Source organism: Tyto alba, unplaced genomic scaffold (assembly GCF_018691265.1).
Source record: "Tyto alba isolate M040663 unplaced genomic scaffold, T.alba_DEE_v4.0 Super-Scaffold_6, whole genome shotgun sequence".
NCBI lineage: Eukaryota > Metazoa > Chordata > Aves > Strigiformes > Tytonidae > Tyto > Tyto alba.
Window position 1 is genome coordinate 7,651,484 of NW_024881327.1, and position 22,895 is coordinate 7,674,378.

At 37.2% G+C, this 22,895-nt stretch overlaps 1 protein-coding gene across 1 annotated transcript in view; it reads right to left on the bottom strand.

Moving 5' to 3' along the window:
• Positions 1-203: 203 nt before the first annotated feature.
• GUCY1B1 (guanylate cyclase 1 soluble subunit beta 1) overlaps positions 204-22,895 on the bottom strand; it is a 44,109-nt gene continuing 21,417 nt past the window's right edge. The window contains exons 5-14 of the mRNA XM_042808231.1: positions 21,961-22,158; positions 13,124-13,354; positions 11,754-11,870; positions 10,782-10,915; positions 9,764-9,961; positions 7,646-7,883; positions 6,636-6,776; positions 5,347-5,501; positions 4,904-5,030; positions 204-1,529 (exon numbers count right to left, since the gene is read on the bottom strand). Coding sequence (XP_042664165.1) covers positions 1,506-1,529; positions 4,904-5,030; positions 5,347-5,501; positions 6,636-6,776; positions 7,646-7,883; positions 9,764-9,961; positions 10,782-10,915; positions 11,754-11,870; positions 13,124-13,354; positions 21,961-22,158 — 1,563 coding nt within the window. The 3' untranslated portion in view covers positions 204-1,505. The remainder of the gene's footprint in view (positions 1,530-4,903; positions 5,031-5,346; positions 5,502-6,635; positions 6,777-7,645; positions 7,884-9,763; positions 9,962-10,781; positions 10,916-11,753; positions 11,871-13,123; positions 13,355-21,960; positions 22,159-22,895) is intronic.

The following is a 22,895-nucleotide window of genomic DNA, read 5'->3' on the forward strand; positions in this document are numbered from 1 at the left end:
TCTACACCTTTTGAACACTACTTTAACCTGAGGATGTGATCCATTAACCTGAATGTGGGAGACTCTTGGCCGTTTGCAAACAATGGAACAATGGCTCGATAAATTATTTAAACTTGGACTTCAAATTATACAATGGAGAATACACTTGTTTTATATCAAACAACGAAATACAACTTTCACTGAAAAGAAAAGCCCAACACTTCTACAAGTCAGTGGAAAAAATAATTTATTGCAATTTCTTTTGCACATTAACATGAAACATTTATACATATATATTCTGTGCTGATAAGGTATACTAGACATAGACAATTTTTATACACAAAGTAATTGCACTATCCTATTTTATAATGCAAATATTCAGAAATTATCAGTCAGATAAGAACAGATATTATTCACATAAAAATGCACTGTATGTTGAAGTTATGGAAGGTCTACGCATCTGAAACTTTGTCCACTTTTAACTAACTGTATCAGCTGAGGAAAGACACCATGTCCTATTACAAGCTTTACATCCCTTAATTATGTCATGATGCCTAGAATATTATCAGGTCTTCCCAAGGAATAAAATAAGATCATTTCTGAAAATTACAGAGACCAAACCAGAAGGCAACCATGACAACCATGTCCCAGCAGCATGCCTTTCAATTCTGGGGATCCATCAGAAAAGAATCAAAGCACTACAGGTGGTCTAAAATTGTCCAGCAATCTATTATTAACATGACAACTTAATTTAGTTAATATAAATCAATGGGAAATACACTGTAAGTGAACAGCATTTCAGAAAAAGTACATTGGCACATGCTTCAAATGGCAGTATCAGACAAACAACTGCCCCCTTTCAATATAGAAAATGTTTACACAGTGTCTACAAAGGGAAAACGCAGGATGATATCAAAAGAGGAACCTTTTTCTAATCAGGAATTCACAGGGCATGAAGTGTTATTCACAAAATGAACAGAAACATGGTAATAGCAGAACTAAATCTGATAAACATTTATACAACAATTTTCATAATGCTGCTTTAGGTATCATTTTTTAGAGTAGTTCTTTAGGTTCATTGTTCTGCCCAACAACTGAAATACCTGTCTTTCCAGAAATGTCACTGATTCACGTAATCACTATACTTCAGAGATGAAGATGAAGGTGTGAAGCACTGAAGTGGTTAGTTGGGGCGTGCATACTACAAAATTTTATTCAGTATGATTTGGTGGTAGGAAGGGCCACATGACTGACGTGCAAAAAGGCATATCAAAAAAAGGAAAGCTTGAAATACATGCTCATAGCAGAGATATAACAATACTAAACATTAAGGAAAAAAAAATAGCAAGCAAGCCTGGAGAAAAATGGTGAGTATGATTTCAGGAGCAGGGCAAAAGACAGTGGCACTGCACATGGCAATGGGAGATACGACATGAATAAACATCCATAACTCAACCTTACTGCCTGGCACCCTATTTGGAGACAGTATTGCACCCTATCCAGCGTCCTCTTCCTCTTCCCTCAGCTCAGAAAGCATCTTGCTTTGTTTCCTTGAGTGCATGCAAGTAGAATTTGAGAAGTAAGGGATTTTCTTTGAAGCAACAACATGGTGGGTCAATGCAGTGACAAAATACATTTTACAACTTGCAACCAATATCAGTAAATAATAAAAATAATAAAACACAGCCTAGGTAACACACATATTCCTTTCGTATGTGTTGTATGTAGGAACGTAACAATTCCTACATTCCCTGATGAACTACCAGCTCTGACTGAGATACTTTTAACTTGTTCCCATCAGTAACATAGGGACATTGCAGAAGGGAAAGATGTTTGAAAGTGGGGAATGATGGAAATTGCAGTCACACATCTGAGGCTCTCTGCAAGCTTTACTTTTTACAACAAATCTGTTTCTCAAGAGAGAAGCTGCAACTGAACCTCTGTTAAATTAATGATAGTAATGATTAATTTTGTAACCTGCAAACAAGTGGATGCAAAATGAGTAATTGGTCACAGTTGCTTTTGTTCTATGTATATTTTTGATGTAGTTCTAATTTTGGCTGTACTGGTATCATGGAAGAGATATTTTAAGTGGAAAAAAGTAAAGGAGCAGCACTCCAAACCAACACTGATTCTTGAAAATCATGTCTTTCTCAGAAGTAACTGCTGCTCATGCTGACCGATATTAGGGATGTCAACTTAGGAACCAAGTTTGAGGTATGCTGAGCTGCTCGAACCTCATCATTTTCTACAGGTCTAGCAGAGAGACAGCATATTCTAAGCCTTGGTTTCACATCTATGCCAGTTGTAAGTATTTTGTCCTCTTTCCTCACCGTATATTAATAACTGGGCTTCAGGGTAAAATATTATGCTGATAAATTTGCAAATGCTGATCTAATCACTCTCTAAGGGATATAATGAAAAGCAGAATATATCTCTACTGTGAATCTATCCTAGCTTTAAAGATATTGGAGGTAGAAAACTTCACAGTAAAAGAATTATCAGCAGAAATATTTTCAGGGTGATTTAAGAAATATTTTCCTGTTTACTTCTATAAGTAACACCACTTCTTTCAATATTCCAGAGGGACATTTCAAGAAATTTATCATATAGTTTCTGAATATATGTTAACATGCTATATTTATCGTTATGAACAGTTCCCCTGAAATTAAAAGCACTGCGCGTAATTATATATTGGCATGTGTGTGTGTTTGAAAGGTCAGAGAGAGTAAGATTCTGAAAAGAAAACCAAGACTACACCCTTGTCTAAAGCAAAGCAATTACTCTAAGGTAATCAAACACAGGAAGTTGGTTATCTGATTTCTGATTTTGGATTACAACTGTTATGTACAGCCTATAAAGTGTCAGAAATAACATGAAGAGTACCTTCACAAGACAAAGAGAAACTGCAAACAGTTGAGAAAATCTTAAAGGAGTAAAACTCAGTGCATCTTTTTGTGTACAGACAGATGAAATTGTGCCAGGAGTAAAAAAGAATTAAAAGATTAGAAGATTATTTCTTTCACTTTTCAAAATCACCTCTGACAAAATGATTACCAGTTCCAATCACCACATGAATGTATCTTTCTAGTCTCCCATTCCCCCAAATTTATTACAGTTTAGAAGAGACACCTGTGATGGGAGAAGTCCTTCTATCTGTAAAAATTACATGTATATCTCAATTGCAGAATTAACAAAAACTATCAAAAATGAGAGAGACTTTTTGAATGTGATTATACTGTGAGTCTTAAGTGCTCCTGAAAATCAGGCTGACAGTACTTTTCTGTCAGGTTTATTCTTGCTCCCATGTCACCCTCTACAAAGCTTGATTACTAGATAATAGTATCAGCAACTACCTCGCAGGACTGTTGTGAGGATTAACAAAACCAACTGTTGTACAAGATCTCTAAACAGACATTGCAATATTTAAAATTCTAAACTACTCGAACCCTACAGTCATATTAAACATGTGTGAGACTGAAACAAGGAAAGTACCCACCTGACTTGGTACTTCTCTGAAATTTTACATTTGAATTACAGTACGCCCAGATACAAATGATAGGACATAATTTATAATGCAGAAAAAAGTGAAAGGTGTTTAATTAAAATATATCTTAAATACAACTACAGCTTTGAAAGAATGGTAGCCATGTGACATTATAGTTAATTTTGATATAGAATAAAAATAGAAAATTATCAGAAGCGACACCCAGAATATTATTATAAGTAATATATACTAAAATACAGACTTCAGCAGAGTTAAAGTACAGGATCTCCCATGAAGTTTAATACTGGGGGTTAATACTGGGAGTTACCATTAAAAAGTCTGTATTCATATACTTGGGTACCAGTGGTAATAAATCTGGTTTAAGTCTCCTAAAGAGCACAAACAGTAACAGCCTAAATTTTATTTTCAGAAGCACATGTGTATTCAGATATGTAATTAATTTCCTGTGACTTAACAAGAATCGTTTCAGCCAAGGTAACTGATGACTTTCATTATTTTAATCAGGTGTATTTTTAAGGTTAAATACATTTTCTTAAAACTCTTTCTTTTTTTATTACTTCAGGACAAAATTCAAGCTATGTAAATGATTTTTACTCTTTTTTTCTTCCTGTTGGCAATGGATGGAATATATGCACCTGCTCAGCTATGGCAAATCAGCTGGCATACTGTAACTTGATTGTCTAAGTTTGTAGCACACTTATGAGTCTATATTTCATTGGCTTTTAATGAGATATGGGTTAATACATGCGCAGACTTCTGAAATTGAGGAATAAGCCTAAAGACCACTGAGTGCTTGAAGAGCTTTAACCTACATCGACTTGAGAAGAGGATTTAGGCTCATATGTTATTTAGAACAAATAGTTTTCACTCTATATATTTCTAAAGCAAGACCTCTAACATGTAACAGTGTCTGAACAAGCAGATCCATCTGGGGTTAACAGACCACCTTACACATCAGAAGTGAACCTGCCTGCAAGCAGTTGCTGGACTGTTGCCTAAATATCTGAAGGCATATTTATTCACTCACTGTAAGAAAGCAAATGGTGAATTCTGAAGTGCTGGTAACCAGACATGTCAGCTAAACAGAAACAGACATTATATTACAAAATCTAGTACAGTGGAGAAATCCGTAAGAAGAGGGAGATATAAATATTTAAACACTTGGCATTCCCTCAAGGACTTTTTAAAATACAAAAGTATTCTTTCAGGGACTGCACAAACTGCAAAGACAAATAATCAAGGATGTTAATGTGCTGTCAAGATAGTAAATGCATTAATGAAACAGTGTTGCACAAAACTTAGTTTTTTCTAGGGAACATTTAGTTTTGCAAATGCAAATGGATCTCAGTGGTTTAGATTAAATTTGTCATGTTTATGCCTTGTTTAAAAAAAAAAAAATACTCTGGTTAGTCATACCTCTGTCTCTGTACTCTTTCTGGACAAAAACCAAACCTGCATTGGTTCTTTTTTACCCTTCATAGAAACTGGACCCCTGTACTCCAGGTGGAACTGAGGATCTGAATTTTCTGGTGTCATAAGACACCTGAAATTGAAAGAGAAAACATGTAAATGTATGTACTATGCATGCATACCACACACTATATAAAATATTAAACATGATAAAAGTATGTGAGCAAATTCACAAAAGAGTCAAATGTATCATTAGAGTCAAAATCATTATTAAATTGGCATACCAATAATGGTATATCATGCTGCAGTCTGCCATACATTCATGAGAAGTCATGAACTTAAGTAATGTGTTGCAGGACTACTGTCACTTTCAACTCCAAAGACACTTTGATGTTATGTTGTGAATTCTTTTAAGATGTCAACACCAATAAAAATACTGCATCACTCACCTGTAAGTATATTCAGAGACATTGATCTTTCCCTTTTCTCCAGTAGTTTCTGTTCTGCTTGTTAGATTGACAGTATTTCCAAAGAGACAGTAGCGTGGCATCCTTTGGCCTATGACACCTGTGACTACCTCACCAGTATGGATTCCTATTGTTATCTTTAGAGAGAAAAAAAACAAGTTGAGTATTCGAAATCAATGCAACTAATCTGGTGCTTCTGACTAAATCAGGTGTGATACCATTTATATCTACTGGAGTTTGTTTTTTCAAAGTGCCACTCCTACTTCTCCAAAGCCTTGCATTTTGTGTTTTGTGTCATCTTTTTTTATAGTAGTGTAGTGTCATGGCTCTGCCTCCCACATGAAAGAACAAAGTCCCTATTTTTCCAGCATGCACGATGCCATGCTGCTATTGCGTACCGTGAAATTAAAAAAAGTGGAAAGAGAGGCATACTTTGCAGGTCTGCAATTAATGAGTGCTCCGAATATGCACAAATGGATGGTGTAGGTCAAGAAAAAAAAGATGTTTCTCAGAGGAAACATCACATTATTTTGCATTTAAAAGCTCAAGAGATAGGACGGGTTTGGAGAAGCTCATGCTTATGGCACATTACAGTTATTGTAAAGACCCAAATCAAACTTTATCACTTCTTTGCCCAGTGACAAAGTGAAGTACACAGATCTGAGCCAGGTGTTAGACCAGTAATATTCATGTAAATAGAAATATCCATCACGCTCATTACTTATTTTGCTCTCACAGCCTTCTGATGAGGACAGGTCAATGCAGCCTCCCCAGATCTGAATTAATGCCACAACATCTTCATAAAATCCCACAATGAATGAACTTCCACTAATATACAGTGTTGCCAGTAATCACTGCCATAACTGTCTATGGAACTCTACTTTTCTTTTTAATGCAGTATTTTCTCATGCTGACAGGAGGATCTGAAGTGTGATCAAAAATATCAGTGAGGGAATATTGTTCTGTTCATTGAGATGAAGAAGACTCAACAAACTGTACTTGATCGCAATGCGAATTTGTCAATTAGATTGAAATGACTGGAAAACAGGCACAAATGACGTGGACCTAACTTAGCCCTTTAAAAGGTTAAGCACAGTAATAAGATTTTAAGGTCTGGGAACCACACATTCACATCTACATGTGACCCTTCATATTATCTGTAGGTATCACTCTTAGTATCTAACAGTAACAAAGCTTGCATGGACTGGGACTTGAGCATTAGTGCATTTCAAAGCATTATCATAATATCATAATACCCCACATTTACTAACCTGTACAGGCTCACCATCTACTTGAACTTGGCCTGCTATTTCCATCATATCCAATGCCAGGTGGCAGATAGATCGTGCATGATGAATGCAAGGCTCTGGTAGACCACTCACTGTCATATACTTGTCCCCAACTGTTTCCACCTATGAAGATATATATTTTTCAATTACTTTATTATTGTGGGCTTTAGAGTACTAGAATGGACGCAGTGCTTCCTTCAAGTCTGCTTGTCCTTTCAAATAGTTTCCCTTCACTTTCACTCAAATCATGCTAATTCCCATCATCTCTGGTTGTTCTTGAAGAGAATTTACTGTATGTCCACAATGTAACAAATTAAAATGACACTGTGATTGTGTGAACTTGAGCCTGTAGAAATTTCTGTAGAAATTCACTATGAGCACTATGTTTGTTTTGACTCACATCCTTGATTCACTTGGTACAGAACAAAAAATTGATTTATAGTAAAATCTAGGAATGAATCTTATACATATAAACACACAAGCATACAGATGTACATATAGATGGGATACATATATATATATATATATATATATCTATATATCTATATATATATCTACATGCTACCAACCAATCTGCAACTGCATCTCATTCTTAATGAAGGAATGAAATTCACATTGAATAAATGAATAATAGGTTAGAATTTACAACCAGGAGACCCGGGTATACGACTGAAAAACTCAAAGCACAGGGTCAGCAGAACCACAAACTGCTTGTATACGTGTTCACACCTGCTAAACGTGGAAGTAGATTTATATATCCACCTAAGGAGTGACGGTGCAGAAATCCTGCTAAGCCTTTTATGTTCCTTCACACATTTAGAGAATAACAACATACTCTTCTTTAACTATGTAATATCAGGAAACAGAGTTCCAAGACTGAGAACATAGCTATTTTTTTAAAAAAGCATAAAATCCAAAGGATGGAAAAGAGTGACATGATAGTAAATTATTGGAAAGTCACAGATTAAATACTTTTAAAATCTTCTGCTTACCTTATAAACAAATGGATTCCTTCGTGAATCAGTCAGAATATCAAATCTTGTGTAAAGATCATTTAAAAGATTAACAATCTTCATGGCTCCCTCTCCAGAGGCATGTTTACTACAGAAGGCATTGAATCCAACAATGCCACTGAAAAGAATGGTGACATTGTCATACCGCTTAGCTGGAACAGGACGCTTGTGTCTCAGCTCATTTGCCACTGATGGTGGTAGAACAGAGTACAGTAATCTAAACATGCAAGGAAAGAAAAGCACAAGCTAAACAGAAAGAATGTGGAGAAAGGTCTTTACATCAGCACTCTTCAAATATTAACTTCGTACCTCCCACAGAGTTTATAACATATGCACATCATCGAAGAGCAATATAAAAGATGTTTACAGAAGAATATGTTATTTGGGAAACAGGAACTGATCTACATCAGCACAACTAAAGCCATGACATTTCGAACACACACTAAATTACACACATCTAAACTACCAACAAAATAAGGCTTATATTACTAAGTCTTCCAGCATGATCTGTTAATACTGTCTTGGATCATTTCTGCTTATTGCTTCAGTATTTCTGCCATATCCTCAGCTCATATAATCTGGTTTTGCTCAAAGAACCATAAAAACTGCAAAAAATTGCAAAAAAGGCCGTGAAGAGATCAAACAGTTTTCCACCTTTGATCAATGCATGCATTGCTAAATGCTCTGTCTTCTGTTGAGAATGTTGCTTTTACGGTTCATTGCACGTTTTTTTAATTAATAGTCTATATGACATATTAACACTTGTTCACGTTACAAATTATGCAAATAAAATCCAAATCACATTCACAGAGCTTCATTCTACTCTTCTGTATTCCTTCAACTTTCTAACTGCCATCTTAAGGTGTATTTCCCTCCTTCCACATCTAAGTGGGCAAGCTGAAGATCTCTTGACTGTTTCACAAATCTTGAGCATCATTTTGTAGACAGCCTCCTGCACAAACCCTCATTAGTTGCATTTTTGGCAAGTTCACTACTGCATGAGTTGTAATTAGTGAATACTTTTGGCACATGATATAGTAACTGACACTGTCTGTTCCAGCAGCTGCCAAGAAGGCTAGAATTCCTGAAGATAAAATGACTTTATATAGCAAGTCAACAGAAATGAATAGAAAAAAAGTATTTTTTAGGCTTCCTTTTCCTCTGACTCTTCTGTCCATCCCTTTCAAGTCTTTTAACAATAATTTACATTACTACAGAAAAAAAATCATCTCTCAATAGAATTCATAGCACAACAAATGTCAATTCTACTACTAAACAAGCATAATCCACATGAAATTCCTCTATTACAGAGATGGGAACTGTGTTTCTTAAATGAAAGTCAACCATCAACCCCACACTGCTTGTCACACAAACTTTTGTTTAATTTACCTGCCAGTAGTCCTTGAGCTGAGCAGTCACAGACTAATGCTATGAATGTGATTTTATAGGTACCTGTAGAAATGGATTTGGGGCCTAGTGCATATACTTTATTATTGTAATGTACTAGTATCTAGATAGTAGTATTATCTAGATCGCTCCAAATCCATTTCTACAGGTAACTATAAAAACACATTCATAGTATTAGCCTATTGCAAAACTTCACCTTTACATAGACTATTTTTGAGGCTTGTAAGGTATGTTTTCCTGTTCTATTAACCTATGAGCATGGCAGTCCAGAAAGACAAAGTGGTATACAGCTGGTTTACAGAACTCTGTCGAATAGTGGCATTTGGGCACTCATCACATTCATCTTGGCTACATGGACTGCATGAAAGAAAGTTTTCAAAACTTCTGTTTTAGGTAATTCACAAAGCAAAAAGGATTGTGAGTTCACTTCTCATAGGTTTCTTTATCAGGGAGGGAGCCATCAAAACACCTGTGCATGTAGCAGCCTAGACTGCAGATGACATCTGACAATCTAAATAAAGAAATACCCTATGAGGCATTAAAATAAAATGTTCCTTCTTGACTCCAAAATTATCGGCCCTGAATATCTCTTGTATTCCTTCCAAGATTCTGTTCTTTTTTTAAAGAAGGTAGCTATAAATAATATATTGCTGTGAGTGTTTCAGCTCAAAATCAGGATTTGGTTCTTACGTGTCTGTCTTCTTCTTTTCATCTTCCAGTGCACGCAGTGTGTGCTGCAGTCTGTCAGTGAGGATCTCAAGTTCTTGAGTTAGTTTATATTCCTCTCTGAACTGCTCTCCCAAAAGAACCAGATCACGGGTAGCATCATGCAATGGAATATCACTCAGATATAAACCTCTTCTGGTTAAATCATCTAAGTTCATCACACTGCAATGTGGAGAAACATATAATAATATTGGTACAATTAAACTTGACAAAGGAGCATTTAAAACTCAATGAACACCAGAAGCTGCTGAATAACAGAAGAAAGGTTATGCTTCTGAACTTGTGATGAGCTGTACAACATATCCCTTCTACAAAATACCTTATCTGTGTTCATTCATGTTAACACATGGCTCTTCACTTTTCCATTTCAATGCAGAATTCTCATTGACGAGTTCCATGAACATATCAATTGTATATACTTCAGTACACAAATAAAAGCAGTATTACAGTAAGGCAGCTTATTCCCTTTCTGTCTTCATCCACTCTCTCCAGTTTACACAGGAGATTAATGTATCGTAACTGCAATTCGATGTGTTAGCTCAACGTGCTTTTAGCTAAAGAAGCCCTCCATTCAGTCCCCTGTTCCAACCATTTGTTTATAATCATCACTGCTCTATTACATTAAAACTATTGCAGAAGTATAAAATATGAATCCACACAGGAAAACAATTCATTGTGGCATTTCTTAGCACTCTAAGAGTAAGAAACAAAGGACGAGATTTCCCATAAATAAGGTAATCATGAGGAATTCCTATTCATACAAACTGGGCCAGAGCAGCCCCATGTTTATACTGAATTATTTAATCATCAGTCAAGTTCTGATGTTTAAATGCTTCTCCCTCTTTCAGTATAAACGCATCAAAATTAACAAAATCAATACTTGAACCAATTAATGTCTGTAGTACTACTCTCATAAGTGTTCTTAAAATTAGCAACTGTAAAATGAAGATCAATATTACAGTATTCTTAAGGTTTAAAGTACCTTGGTGAACAAAGAAAGAGAATGCTGTCTGCTTCAGGCAAGTAGATCATTTGCCCTTTCAGGCGTAAGCAGCTGATTTCTGTGCCAGTCAGTTCATCTTCACACTCCAGCTTTTCCACATCCAACAGCCCCTCCTGGTGATGAAAAGTCACAATTATATAAGAGCAATGGTATGTGTGTTATGCACCAGACCATGTACATAAACGCCTTCACTATGAAGGCAGTCAGAATGTTTCAAATAGAGTTACAGTCTACATTAAAACCCAATTAATTTCCCATTTGAACACTATACACTACCTGTCTTTTAATGCTGTGATTTGCTACCTCAAAGGTACAAAGCATGGTTATCTTTCTTTACGTTCATGTTCATAACTTCTTGTTTTCTTCTGTGTCATTTCTTAACAATAGTTAGACAAAAATATTGCCTATTCTATGAAGTTCTGTCTGTGTCTGGGAGCATCTCTAAGAAATCTTGTTGGTTTCTCTCAACTACAGTTTTCTATAAATAAACAGGCTCCTTGACATAGTTGGTGATACTCTACATGCTGCATTTGTTCATATCACCCACCTCCTCTCTTGCCCTCTCTAGACAAAATGACACAGAACTATAACGAACATATGGGCCCAAGCAAGAACACATTTCATACCTGTCTTCCATACTGTTATGAAGCAAAAGTAAATGTAATTGCCTTTCTACATTTACTTTGGTACGAAGCCATATAATGGGTTTGCCCCTTGCAAAGAAAGCATCAGACATGAAGTATATGTACTTCACCATTCCTGTAAAGCATTCTACTTAATAACTACACATGAATTCACACCTGTGACTTTTTCTTGGCTCAAGACTCAGAAGGGACTGATCATACTACTGTGCAAACAATTTTCTCTGCAGACTTCTGAGCTTTCATCAGTTCTTATCTCTTCCAAAGCATACTTACTTAAAGAAAAGCCAAATGAATATTCTCTAGTTACCTTGGTCCTCAGTACAAAGACTGTATTGATATGTGAAAGGATCCCATGGAAACTAACATCAATGTGAGGCCGGACCAAGGAGAAAACTGACAACAGACTGCAATTTCCTGGCTGCAGCTAGAATAAAAAAAAAAAAAAAAAAGACTGTTACGTTTTATAATAAAAATATACATGAAGTCATTATATTCAATTTGCTTAGATGACAACACTGAATGGAAGGGAATATATACTTTATGCATTTCTCCATTAAAACAGAAGGCTTTTAAACTAAGTATTTTACATCAGAAGTCTACTGACTTCAAAGTGCAATTCTAGTCTGCAAGATGACTTTATAAAATTGTGTTAGACTACCACATTCCTCATCTGTCAGACTGTTCCCACTCTACAGTAAAAAAAATTTTTCAGTGTTTTCATCCTAAGTGACCTCCTTCAAACTCCCTTTTCAATTAGCTATGCTCTCTAAAGCATCAACTCTGATAATAAGGATTCTGATAGTCATCCTCAGTAGGCTGAATAGTTAGTTATAGCTGTTCAGCGAATGCCCTTGGGCATTACAAAGCTCTTCTTTCAAATCCTTCCGCAAAATTCAGAGAGAAATTACCAAAAACAAATTGTAAGAAAACCCAAGTAACATAAGACTGCATTTTAAAAGTATGTTGATGATTCAGAAACAATGCTGCATGTGCAACATCAGCCCACATAATTGCAAAGATCATTTGATTCTCTCATATTACTGCTTTTACCTGTTGCTTATTTTTAGAAACACTGTCAGTTCTCTCAGGCCAGAACTGAGGTATCCTATTCATAAACAGTAACATTAAATGGACCTCTGAGTACTCTTTTACTGTAAATAACCAGAGGAAATTGCAGCAGCTGCATTCAGTTCAGACCACAGACACACACAATGTCAAGTAATATATACAGACTATATACCTGCTGTTATACTGTACAGTACTATGGGCAAGATCATTTCCTGAACCCCAGGCCAAGTTGAACTGACTGTCTGACAACCACTTTAAAGAGTTATCTCCCACTTTCATAACAAATGCCTCTTGGAGTGAGCTATGAGAAAGAATCAGGCATCAAGCTGACACCTGCACTGGGGAGGTGATCAGGTTTTCTCTGCTCAAGCTTATCCTCTTACTTCACATGGATATGATCATAAGAAGCAGAGCTGTTGTACAATTAGGGCTATTTTCACAGTCCTTCCTCAGACAGGGGGAGCACAATGTAGCAAGAATTATACAGTTACACAGGAATGCTGTTTCGACAGAGAATCATAAATCTATTTTATTCATCATTAAAACAAACCTGTGAAGCATCTAGCATTAGGAAACTCTATCATTATTCATGCATGAGAATAATCTAACCTGTGGAAGGACTCTGTATATAGCATTGCCACACTGTGTGACCACCAGATCTCTGTCAAATATTATATGGAAAGGAAAGGCCTTGCAGAAAGTATAGGGACTGATGCGAGACTCTTGGGTACCGTTTTCTTCAAATCTGTCAAGGTCTTCATAGTAGTCCTCTTCTTTGGACTCTTTCTCTTCAATTAAAAACTGAATGTGGTCACATTCCTCATTTCTCTGTTGAATAACCTAGGAAAATGAAGGAAAAAATGAAAAACTCAAAACTCTGCTACTCATTAATAACTGGAATGCCAGTATGAAGATGGGAATACATTTAGAGCAGAAAGGTGAATTAAAGAATGGTATTTGCATCTTGAAAAATACTATATTCCAGTAAGTATTTCTGATTTTAGAAGATCTTTATAATTCCAGGTGAATAATTATGCCTTTGCTTAGCCACAGTTCTACAGTTCAGTTCCATGAACAACATACTGAAGATCACTCAAATACAATTTAAAAAGTCCAAGTGAAATGCACATCCTAAAATCAGGGGTGAAGGCTCAGGTTATGCTTGCTTTTACTGGTATATGCCAGAAAACAGGGCCCTCCCCTTGACTGAACATGTGGTAAATCCTGAATTACACAGACCATTTGAATCCTTATTTTGATGCAAGCTGTTTGCAAGGACTGTAATACAACAGCAAACAGCACTGACCAGAGGATGAGCATGTCACAGTCAGCCAGGAGAAAGGTGGATGGAGCAGATATTTGAATATACAGTCCTTACACATTCAAGCAGTGATGACTGCAAGATCAGGACCAACAGACAGAAGTAAAAGCAATGACAATCTTTGCTAAAGTGCATTCCATATTAAATGAAATCACAGCAAAACCAGAATCATCTACCTCAGCCTAAGCTCAAATAAATGTCTTGAATATGGCATTTCACACTTTAGTAATTTTACTCCAAGTTAGTAAAAAATATGAAATTAATAGGGATTACTTTGTCTGACATGAGAGTCATGTACCGCAGCATAATTAAAGCTAATAACTAAGGGAGTAACATAATTTACTTTGAAAGGCCAAATTCACCTCTTCTCAAGACTGATTAGATTTAATGACTGGAACAGAACAATTCTATTTACACAGTATTGTTTAGCGGCAACTTTCTGGAACATGTTGCACCTGATTCTACTTTCATGTAGAGTCTGATCCCAAAGCCACTGAAGCAAAAAAAAAACTTCTTAAAATCTCTAATGCACCCTGGCTCTGCCCTTTACACATAGTCTAACCACAGAGACTTAACAGTTACAATATGAAAACAGAACAGATAGCATAGTCACTGCACCCGATCCCTAAGATGTTTAGTTTATTAAATATTTATCCTCCACAACTGTCAGCCATGCTAGCTGATGGGTTGGGGAGAGCCGATTCCTTTTTTTGCTCCTATAGAAACGGAGGAGTGTAAACCAACAAAACAGTATTTTATTGCTAAATGATGCTTAACTTAAGAAGGTTCCTTGATCTCTATTTGGCTAATCATTTAAAGGGAAGAGAGGCTTTTCTGGAGGACAGTTCAGAGCAGGAGCCTGACTTAGGTGCTCTATACCATGTGCTGCATTAGTTTTCTCTTTCTATTGCATACGTAAGCAACTTAAGAGAAAGATCAGCCTACTAAATTTACCAGCTAATGTAGGTACCTAAAGCTGGATGGATGAACAAGTTCAAATGTTGATGACGATAAAACCAATTTCCTTAAGAAACCGTGTGGGTAATCCCTATGGCAGTGTGTGGCAAAGAGAAGCAGGAAATTATGAGTTGAGGTAAACCTTGGGAAGAGTATGTGGTGGTTGTCTGAGGAAAACAAGTTATATGAGATTGTCTAGAAAAATGGAACGTAGTAGATGGAGACCTACTTTCCCTCTGAATTCAGGGTTTAAAGGTTCTCCGTGTCTTCCTCTTCTTTTAAATCACTGAAATTGTGAGAGATCGTGGCCATATAGAGGATTCACAGAATGAAATTACAGTCTTAATTCTTACTTTCTATCACTCATACACACTCCCACAGGTTTTATTGTATTATTATTGTGTCCAGGGATAGCTGAGACTATACACAGCAACCTTTTCCAAATTGTGTAGAATTATCACTAGAATTGATCTATGCTTCCAGATCATCTCCAGTCTTGAATCTTACTTCAAAGAGTTGCTCTTGCCACAAATGAAAAACCAAAATGCACGCTTTGGGTGAAAAGCTTCTTCACCTGGCAAAGCAGTCCTAAAATTAATTTTTAAAGATCTAATAATTTTTAAGGAAATGTTCATATTAACAGCATGTCAACTTCCAGAGATATTAATATTATCACCTAATAACCATCTTAGTCACTGCATACTAGTATTCTGTTACCAATCTGCACTGGTACTTACAGGTTTTTTCCAGCTGCCATGCAGCACCTAATAGATTTTTCATAATTTCCCATTTTTTTTCCATTTAATAGAAATGAATGATGCATCAACAAACAAAACTCAAGTGTTGGTTAAAAGAAAACACCTATAAAAATAGAACTGCTACATGCTTCAAGATGTCTAGCTAAGTTTGAGACACGACCCTCCACAGATCCTACAAGATTACACAGTGATGAAGTCAGTCATCACACATGATGTGCTGTTTTCCTAACTTTTATAGATTAAAACTGTGTCAGTAACAGTGCAAAGCTGCAAATTTCCCAGGCATTTCAAGCTCATTTGCAACACTATTTTTGACCAGACTCCAGGGCATCTAGAAATGCTTGCTGTGTTAGTGCATCACACTAGTGAGCAAATGAACAACAGGCCAAACACATGGAAATGTGTCAGATCTACAAGACAGCCACAGCGCCAGCTGCAGACTCCTGGGAAACCTGATAGGCTCTGGACATTGCAGGTTTACTGAATTTGATTCTGGTTATCCATGCACAGACCTTTATTAACAGAATCTACAATCACACTTCTCTCCAGGCTAAGAAAGCTACTGATTCACCCTTAAATAACTTCCTATTGGATATGTAATTTCATTATGTCTTTTCTACCTGCATCATTTATGCACTATCTCATGATTTCATCCACCTTGACAGCAAATGTAAAAAGAGCACTTCTGGCCATTAACATAAGATGTTAAATTCTGTCCCTTCACCCTTGTACTTACACCCCAACCTAATTGGCTAGATACTTACCTGGCATAAAGATCTGTCCTAGATACTCTGCAGTAAGCCTAACTAGAATAGAACTTATCTATTGCTTCATTATGCAAGTGAAGTTTGCAAGCCACAGAATTTCAGTATCATTTAAATATTGTTGATGAAGCCTCTGTCAAATGCTTGACAAATGAAAGTTCCGTGACAGAAGCAACAAAGCCAGGAATCTGATTCTTCCTCCCTCTGTGGTCTTAGCTGGTGAAGTGACATCAGTTCACCATGTCTAAGAGCTCAGTCACCATAGTAACTGCTGTTAAAAATTGAAGGAAAAAATCAGTCTCCTGGTTTCAAAGAGAATATATAACCCCTAACTGCTAACCTGCCTGTGCTTTCCAGGAGATGTATCTTCAGAGCTTGTCTTTGCTTAGCCAAATGAAAAGTCACACCAGTGTTTCAGGGAAGGACAATTCAGAGAACAGTTATTTTAAAATGACTTTGTGGTTTAATATATTCGGTGAGCTTCACACAAGATATTAAATCAGTGATACAGTGTATATACATTGTGTATAACGAATACATGCTATCTGTTAAACTTTCACTGATGTATCTACAAGACTAGACTCATACTCTACAGATATGAGCATGTCCCCAAGATACACTCGTATCTCAGCATGGGGGAAAGACAGAATGTCCTCAGACAGGGATCTTTTTCCATCAAATCATGAAGGTTAATACAAAGTCAGGTTTTTGCCATTTAAAGGTCAATTCAAGATTAAATTCTTGATCTCTTCTGAGCAAAACTGACTGCGTAATGTTACTTTACAAATTTGGCTGCAGCTGTTTCAGGGCGATCCTGAGGAAAAGCAGTTCACTGTGGAAATGCTCTTAGCTTTGCACACCCGAAGTTAAACCTGTGGGGATGTCTCCACCTGGCAGCTGGTTTCAGGGCAGAGACTCTCACTGCACCAAATCTCTGCATCTGGAGGTACTGAAGTTTCCTGCCACCCTTGTGTCAGAATCAGAGACTGATTACACTCCACAATTGACTTATCTTCACATGCAGCCAGCATTTTAATGTTTGCCCTCCCTAACAAGTACCTAAGTAGTTTTTAGGTCAGCTTTCCAGCTGGTCACATTTTGGCTTTGTTTCTTTAGATTGCCATTATTAATGAGACAGTCACAAATTACCATCTTGTCAAGCATTTCCTCTGGCTTTTTCTTATTTCATATTGTAAGCCATCTCCTCTGTCTAAAAGAAAGATTTTGGTAGTCTGCTCTCAGATAATAATAGAATTGCAGAAGTCTGTTTTCCCAACAGATTTTTGGGCTTTGTAGAATTGTACAAAAGTCTTCACTGACCCGTACCATTTGCAGCCTTGAGGGAATCTCTGTCCTGACTTTACCTTCACAGGTCACCATCATTTATACACAAACAACTTCTGACAAGCAAAGCAAGAGAAGGCACAGCCTGAAGGCTGCCAACAGAGATCTCATGACAAAGATGGTCACCAGCACTATGAAAATTTTTAGTTCTCATACTGAGACTGGCAGAATTTAAATATTCTTAGTGTGTTCTCAAAGTCAGCAACAATTCTTGGGACAATACCTGCTGCAAAAATTATATAGTCTTAGCTCTGTTTAGCTAAAAATATACTACCGTATCAGGGAAGATAAGGAAAATTATATTTCAACGAATTAATCAATTATTGTCAACCTAGGCTTTCCTAAACTATTCAACCGGAATTGTGAATCCAAGTTCAAAACAAATTGCCTTCCTTCCAGTGCTAAAAGAGTTTAACAAAGACAAACAGACCTTTTTTTTTTTTCCCTCCTTGCCTTCAGCACACACATAGCCTAGTTATTAAAGAAAAGGTACATTTCCCGAAGGACACCATTCTGGAAAAAGGAAGTCCTACTGTATATCAAAAGAACATGTAAATATATATATGTATGTATGTATAACAGTTCTGTGTGAAACTGCAGAAACACGATAAAATTAAACGGGTTTTTTTCCTAGTTAGTTATTTCTGCACACAAAGAAACAATCTGAGACAAAACAGAAACAATGTGTTTTTCTCAGTATTTATTTTTCCTCTTGTGATGATGAGACTCCTTAGGTTCTCTCTGCAGGTTGAGGGAGGTGATCCTTCCCCTCTGCTCAGCGCTGGAGAGGCCACACTGGGAGTGCTGTGTCCAGTTGTGGGCTCCCCAGGACAAGAGAGACATGGAACTACTGGATAGGGTTCAGTGAAGGGCCACTAAGATGATTAAGGCACTGGAGCATCTCTCATAAGAGGAAAAGCTGAGAGAGCTGGCACTGTTCAGCTTGGAGAAGAGAAGGCTCAGGAGGATCTTATCCATGTGTACAAACACCTGCAGGGAGGGTGCACAGAGGAAGGAGCCAGGCTCTTTTCAGTGGTGTCCGGTGCCAGGGCAAGATGCAATGGGCACGAACTGAAATACAAGAGGTTCTGTCTGAACATGAGGAAACACTTTTCTACCGTGAGAGGGACTGAATGATGGCAGCAGTTGCCCAAAGAGTTTGCAGAGTCTTCATCCCTAGAGATAGTTGAAAGCTGTCTGAACATGGTCCAGAGCAACTGTCTCTAGGTTGCCCTGCTTGAGCATCAGGGGTTGGACAAAATGACCTCCAGAGGTCCCTTCCAGCCTCTGCCAGTCTGTGATTCTGCATAATCCACGAAACAAAATCTAACCACTTAATGAAACAAGACCAGTATTATTGTAAGCAATTAGGATCTGCTACCACCTTCACAGAAACTGGTAATATGTAAGACAAATTCAAGAAAAATCTAATGAAACCACAGACTTAGAAGCATGCATTCTCTCAAGCCAATTTATATAAGCATTTCTTCTAAACCACCGAGGAAGAAAAGTGTATGATAAACTATTAAACATCAAATTGCAGACATCAACTTTACACTAACATAAAGAGAACTGCAGACCTCACTAAACCAGTCCTGTGTTGGACTGTTATGTAAATGCTTCGGATAAAGAGATCTGGAAGGACAGCTTTGGGGATCTCAGCTCTGTTCTTGCAAGTCAGAAAGCAACTCCCATAATAACATCAGAAATGTAAGGCCAGGCACTGAGGCTCTCATCAGTTCCAAAATAAAATTATTCCTTAAGCAAAATTCTAAAGTCCAAACCAAAAATTTTACAGAGGAAGCATTGATTGGTCCATAAACACTGAGGGGATGAAAAGCATGGTTTTTCTGTGCTGTGCTATTTCAAACAATGCATTACTAACAGTCTGAAACATGAAAGCACTTATTTACTAAATTATGAGGCAAGGGATCAAGATGAAAGAAGTTGGTCAATTTTTTAATCCTGCTCTCATATTTTTGAAAAGTGTAAAACTAGCCAGGTACTACAATGGCAGACTTACTTTGCTTTAAAACCATCACTCTTTACCATTAATGATTAATAGTTGACCTGTGGAGTAACAGAGGGAGACTTTCATTGTCTGTGTGGATAAGCTGCAAATTTTTGTACTCTCATCTTACAGAAACAAGTAGGTGATTATTCTCTGCTTATCTGAAGTTAGTGAGTACCTGTGGAGTAAAGCACTACTTAATGTCACTGAAGGTGTCAAAAGCTAGGCTTAATTAACCAGCTTAATTAACAAGAAAAAGTTCATGATTGAGGGCACATGAATTCCTAATAGGGACAAGGGAAAAAAACAGGGTGACAGATAGAATCAAATACAGACAATATGCACTTTCTTCACTTTAGAGGTGATACTGATTTTTAGGTACCTATGTGCTTTTGGCTCAGATGGTCTGGAAGAATAGTTGGGATTTAAATTAAACTTTGTGCTCACTTACAGTAGGTTTGACCAACACTACTAAGTTTCTATTTAATTACAGTACAACAATAAAATTTCCAGAAAAGCCTAACGAAGTCAAATGAGAATGAGAAGTAAATTTAGAATCAACATTTAAACCTCTTTGGAACATGTATTATTTGTGAAAAGTTCTAGATGGGTATCAGTACTGTCCAATACAATCTTCTCAACAAAGTAACATCCAGACTGAGAACACAGTTTGTCAAAGGTTTGTTCTGGTAGCTGCTTTGCACAACCCAGGTTTCTCCTCTGCCCCACCAATCACTTTTGTCTCCGCATGAGCCCTTGACTATGCTGACAGAACTCTCTCTGATAGATTGAACACCAAACCACACAAAGGAACAGATGTGGGTAAAACAACCCAGGAAAAAACCCAACTGTTATTTTGAACCCAGTTAATTTCCTCCGTCTAGTTTACTTTATAGCTTCAAAACAGCTGGAGAGACACAGCTGAAGAAGCTGTTGTAGGACAAGCTTAAGCACTGAGAGAAGGGGGACTGCATAAGCTGCCTGTGCTACCAAAAGAAATGCTTGTCAAGCAACAGCTTCAGCACTCTTGCAGCCAACTTTCCAACATGGTTCTCCTTGTCTGTCTCAACACTTTGAATAAACAGGGCCTAAGAAAAGGATTGTTTTGATTCTGTTGCATCCTTCCGTATCTGATTACCAACACCTGCTGTGAAAGTTTGAATTACAGACTTCTACAAAGTAGAATCAAAACAAAGACATCAATTATATCGCCATCACTATACAGAACTGTGCATTCAGTATAAACCTGAGCTAGCTTATGGCAAGAAATCTAGAAAGCAAATACTGCAACATAGCAGTACAAATACCTTTGTCATTGGGTTCCTTGTAAATCTCTTATCTGAGCAAGATCATGGTTTTGTGATACGCTCATGAAACTGTAACAGATAAACTGTGCTAGACATGTAGTATGACTAGGGGATACTTAAAAATAAAAGAATGCTTGCTGTACCTGCTTAGATTCTTTCTACTTAAGGAAAAGTATTTATATCGGTTGCAATATTTCTAACACCAAAAAGCTTTTATTTGCTGTTTTTCCCCAGATATATCTGCACCTTGGATCAAGCTCTGATTTTATACCATTACTTATGCAAGGCCTGATCAATTAAATCTTTCTGTTGCTCTGTATGGACACAAAGCAGAAGCCTCTTTCCCATTTCACAAGTGACTTAGCACATGTGACATTATGTAAACTCTGTGACTGAGGAACATTTTTCCGCTTCTGGGGCTGCAGGTGTATGTCCAGCCACACTCCCACACTGTGGTAGTACGAGACCCACAAACACATCTTGGTTCTGGGATGCACCTGGCATGCAGGCTGGGAGCAAAATGCTCTGCTCGCCAGCCAGGCCTCATCAATGCACACCAGCCTCACAGTTTGCACAGAGATGAAGAATCTAGGACACATAGACAAAATGTCCATGTTCGCACAGAACACAGCAGACAGCAAGAAATATATGCCAAATATAAAATAAAGTGGAAAAAAGCACCCCAAATAACCCAGGACTTAATTTCTGTACATGTCATCTCCTTCTCTGAATAAGAGGATATTGTCCTGAACTGTTCCCGATTGAGTCTGTCTGCAAATTAGTGCTGGCCTTCCCAGCACATGGCTGACCTGTCCTTAGAGCAGCACAAATGAAGATGGCTCTTCCTGAGACACTACTGATGCCACTGCTTCACTGAGGACAGCAACAATGAAAATGATTGTTTGCCATCACTTCACTTCCATTTTTCTTGATTTTGTCCATAATGATATAAACTTCCAATATGTACAACCCTTCAGACATTACCTTCATGTCTATTTCTGTACCGTGGATCTGCTGAGCTACTGTTTTGATGATTCCAATGACAATATCCTGAAGACCTTCTCTTTCCGAATAGTAATGCAGAATGAGTCCCTTCCCCTTCTCCGCATCAGTGCATCTAAAGGAAGGGGCTCGCATACCCGGGTAAATAGTAGCAAGGTGGTCATGCAACGCATCCAGGTTCTGGAAGAAGAAATAAGAAACATGAATATAAGGCATTCGCTTATTAGCTCCAAAGAAAGTAAGTACATATGCTGTCTAATCTTACATCAACATCTCTTTTCTCCTACTGCTCACACTCTGGTGCATTTGTCTTATTATTTGTAGAACTGTCATCACAGCAGGCTTTTCAGGTAGCTTGTGATGGTCCTTCCATCTCCTCTGGCAATATTGGAATAATGAATGGCATCAAAATTAGCACTATTAAAAATTACTCCACACAGTAAGAATTCATGCTTGATTATACTTCATTTTGAAACACTCTGATGATTAAAAACCCTGTGTGTGTTTCTCCATCCTGTATCTCCCACATTTTCATCCCTTCCAAATTCCAGTCCCTATAATCTGCTCTTCAGATGTGAATTTAGATGTCAGATACAAATATACATGTCTGAATAAATATTAATCTTTTTCTGTATTCTCAATGAAACATGTTAGTTCTGACATTGTAACAGGCAACCCAAGTGTACAGGGCCTAACAAAGTCTCAAAGTTAAAGATTTAAATGATTAGAAGACTAACCTCAAATACATACTTTGAGAATAACTGAAAAAATCCAGCGAATACACAGAACATACGACAGCTGCTGTAATAATGTTTTAGAACAGGTTATTCAAGGGAAGAGGTCTGCTATTTTTCCAGCTGATGTCCTGGACATCTTATGTACTTAAATTTAAATTTTGACCAGACAAATTGTCTTCC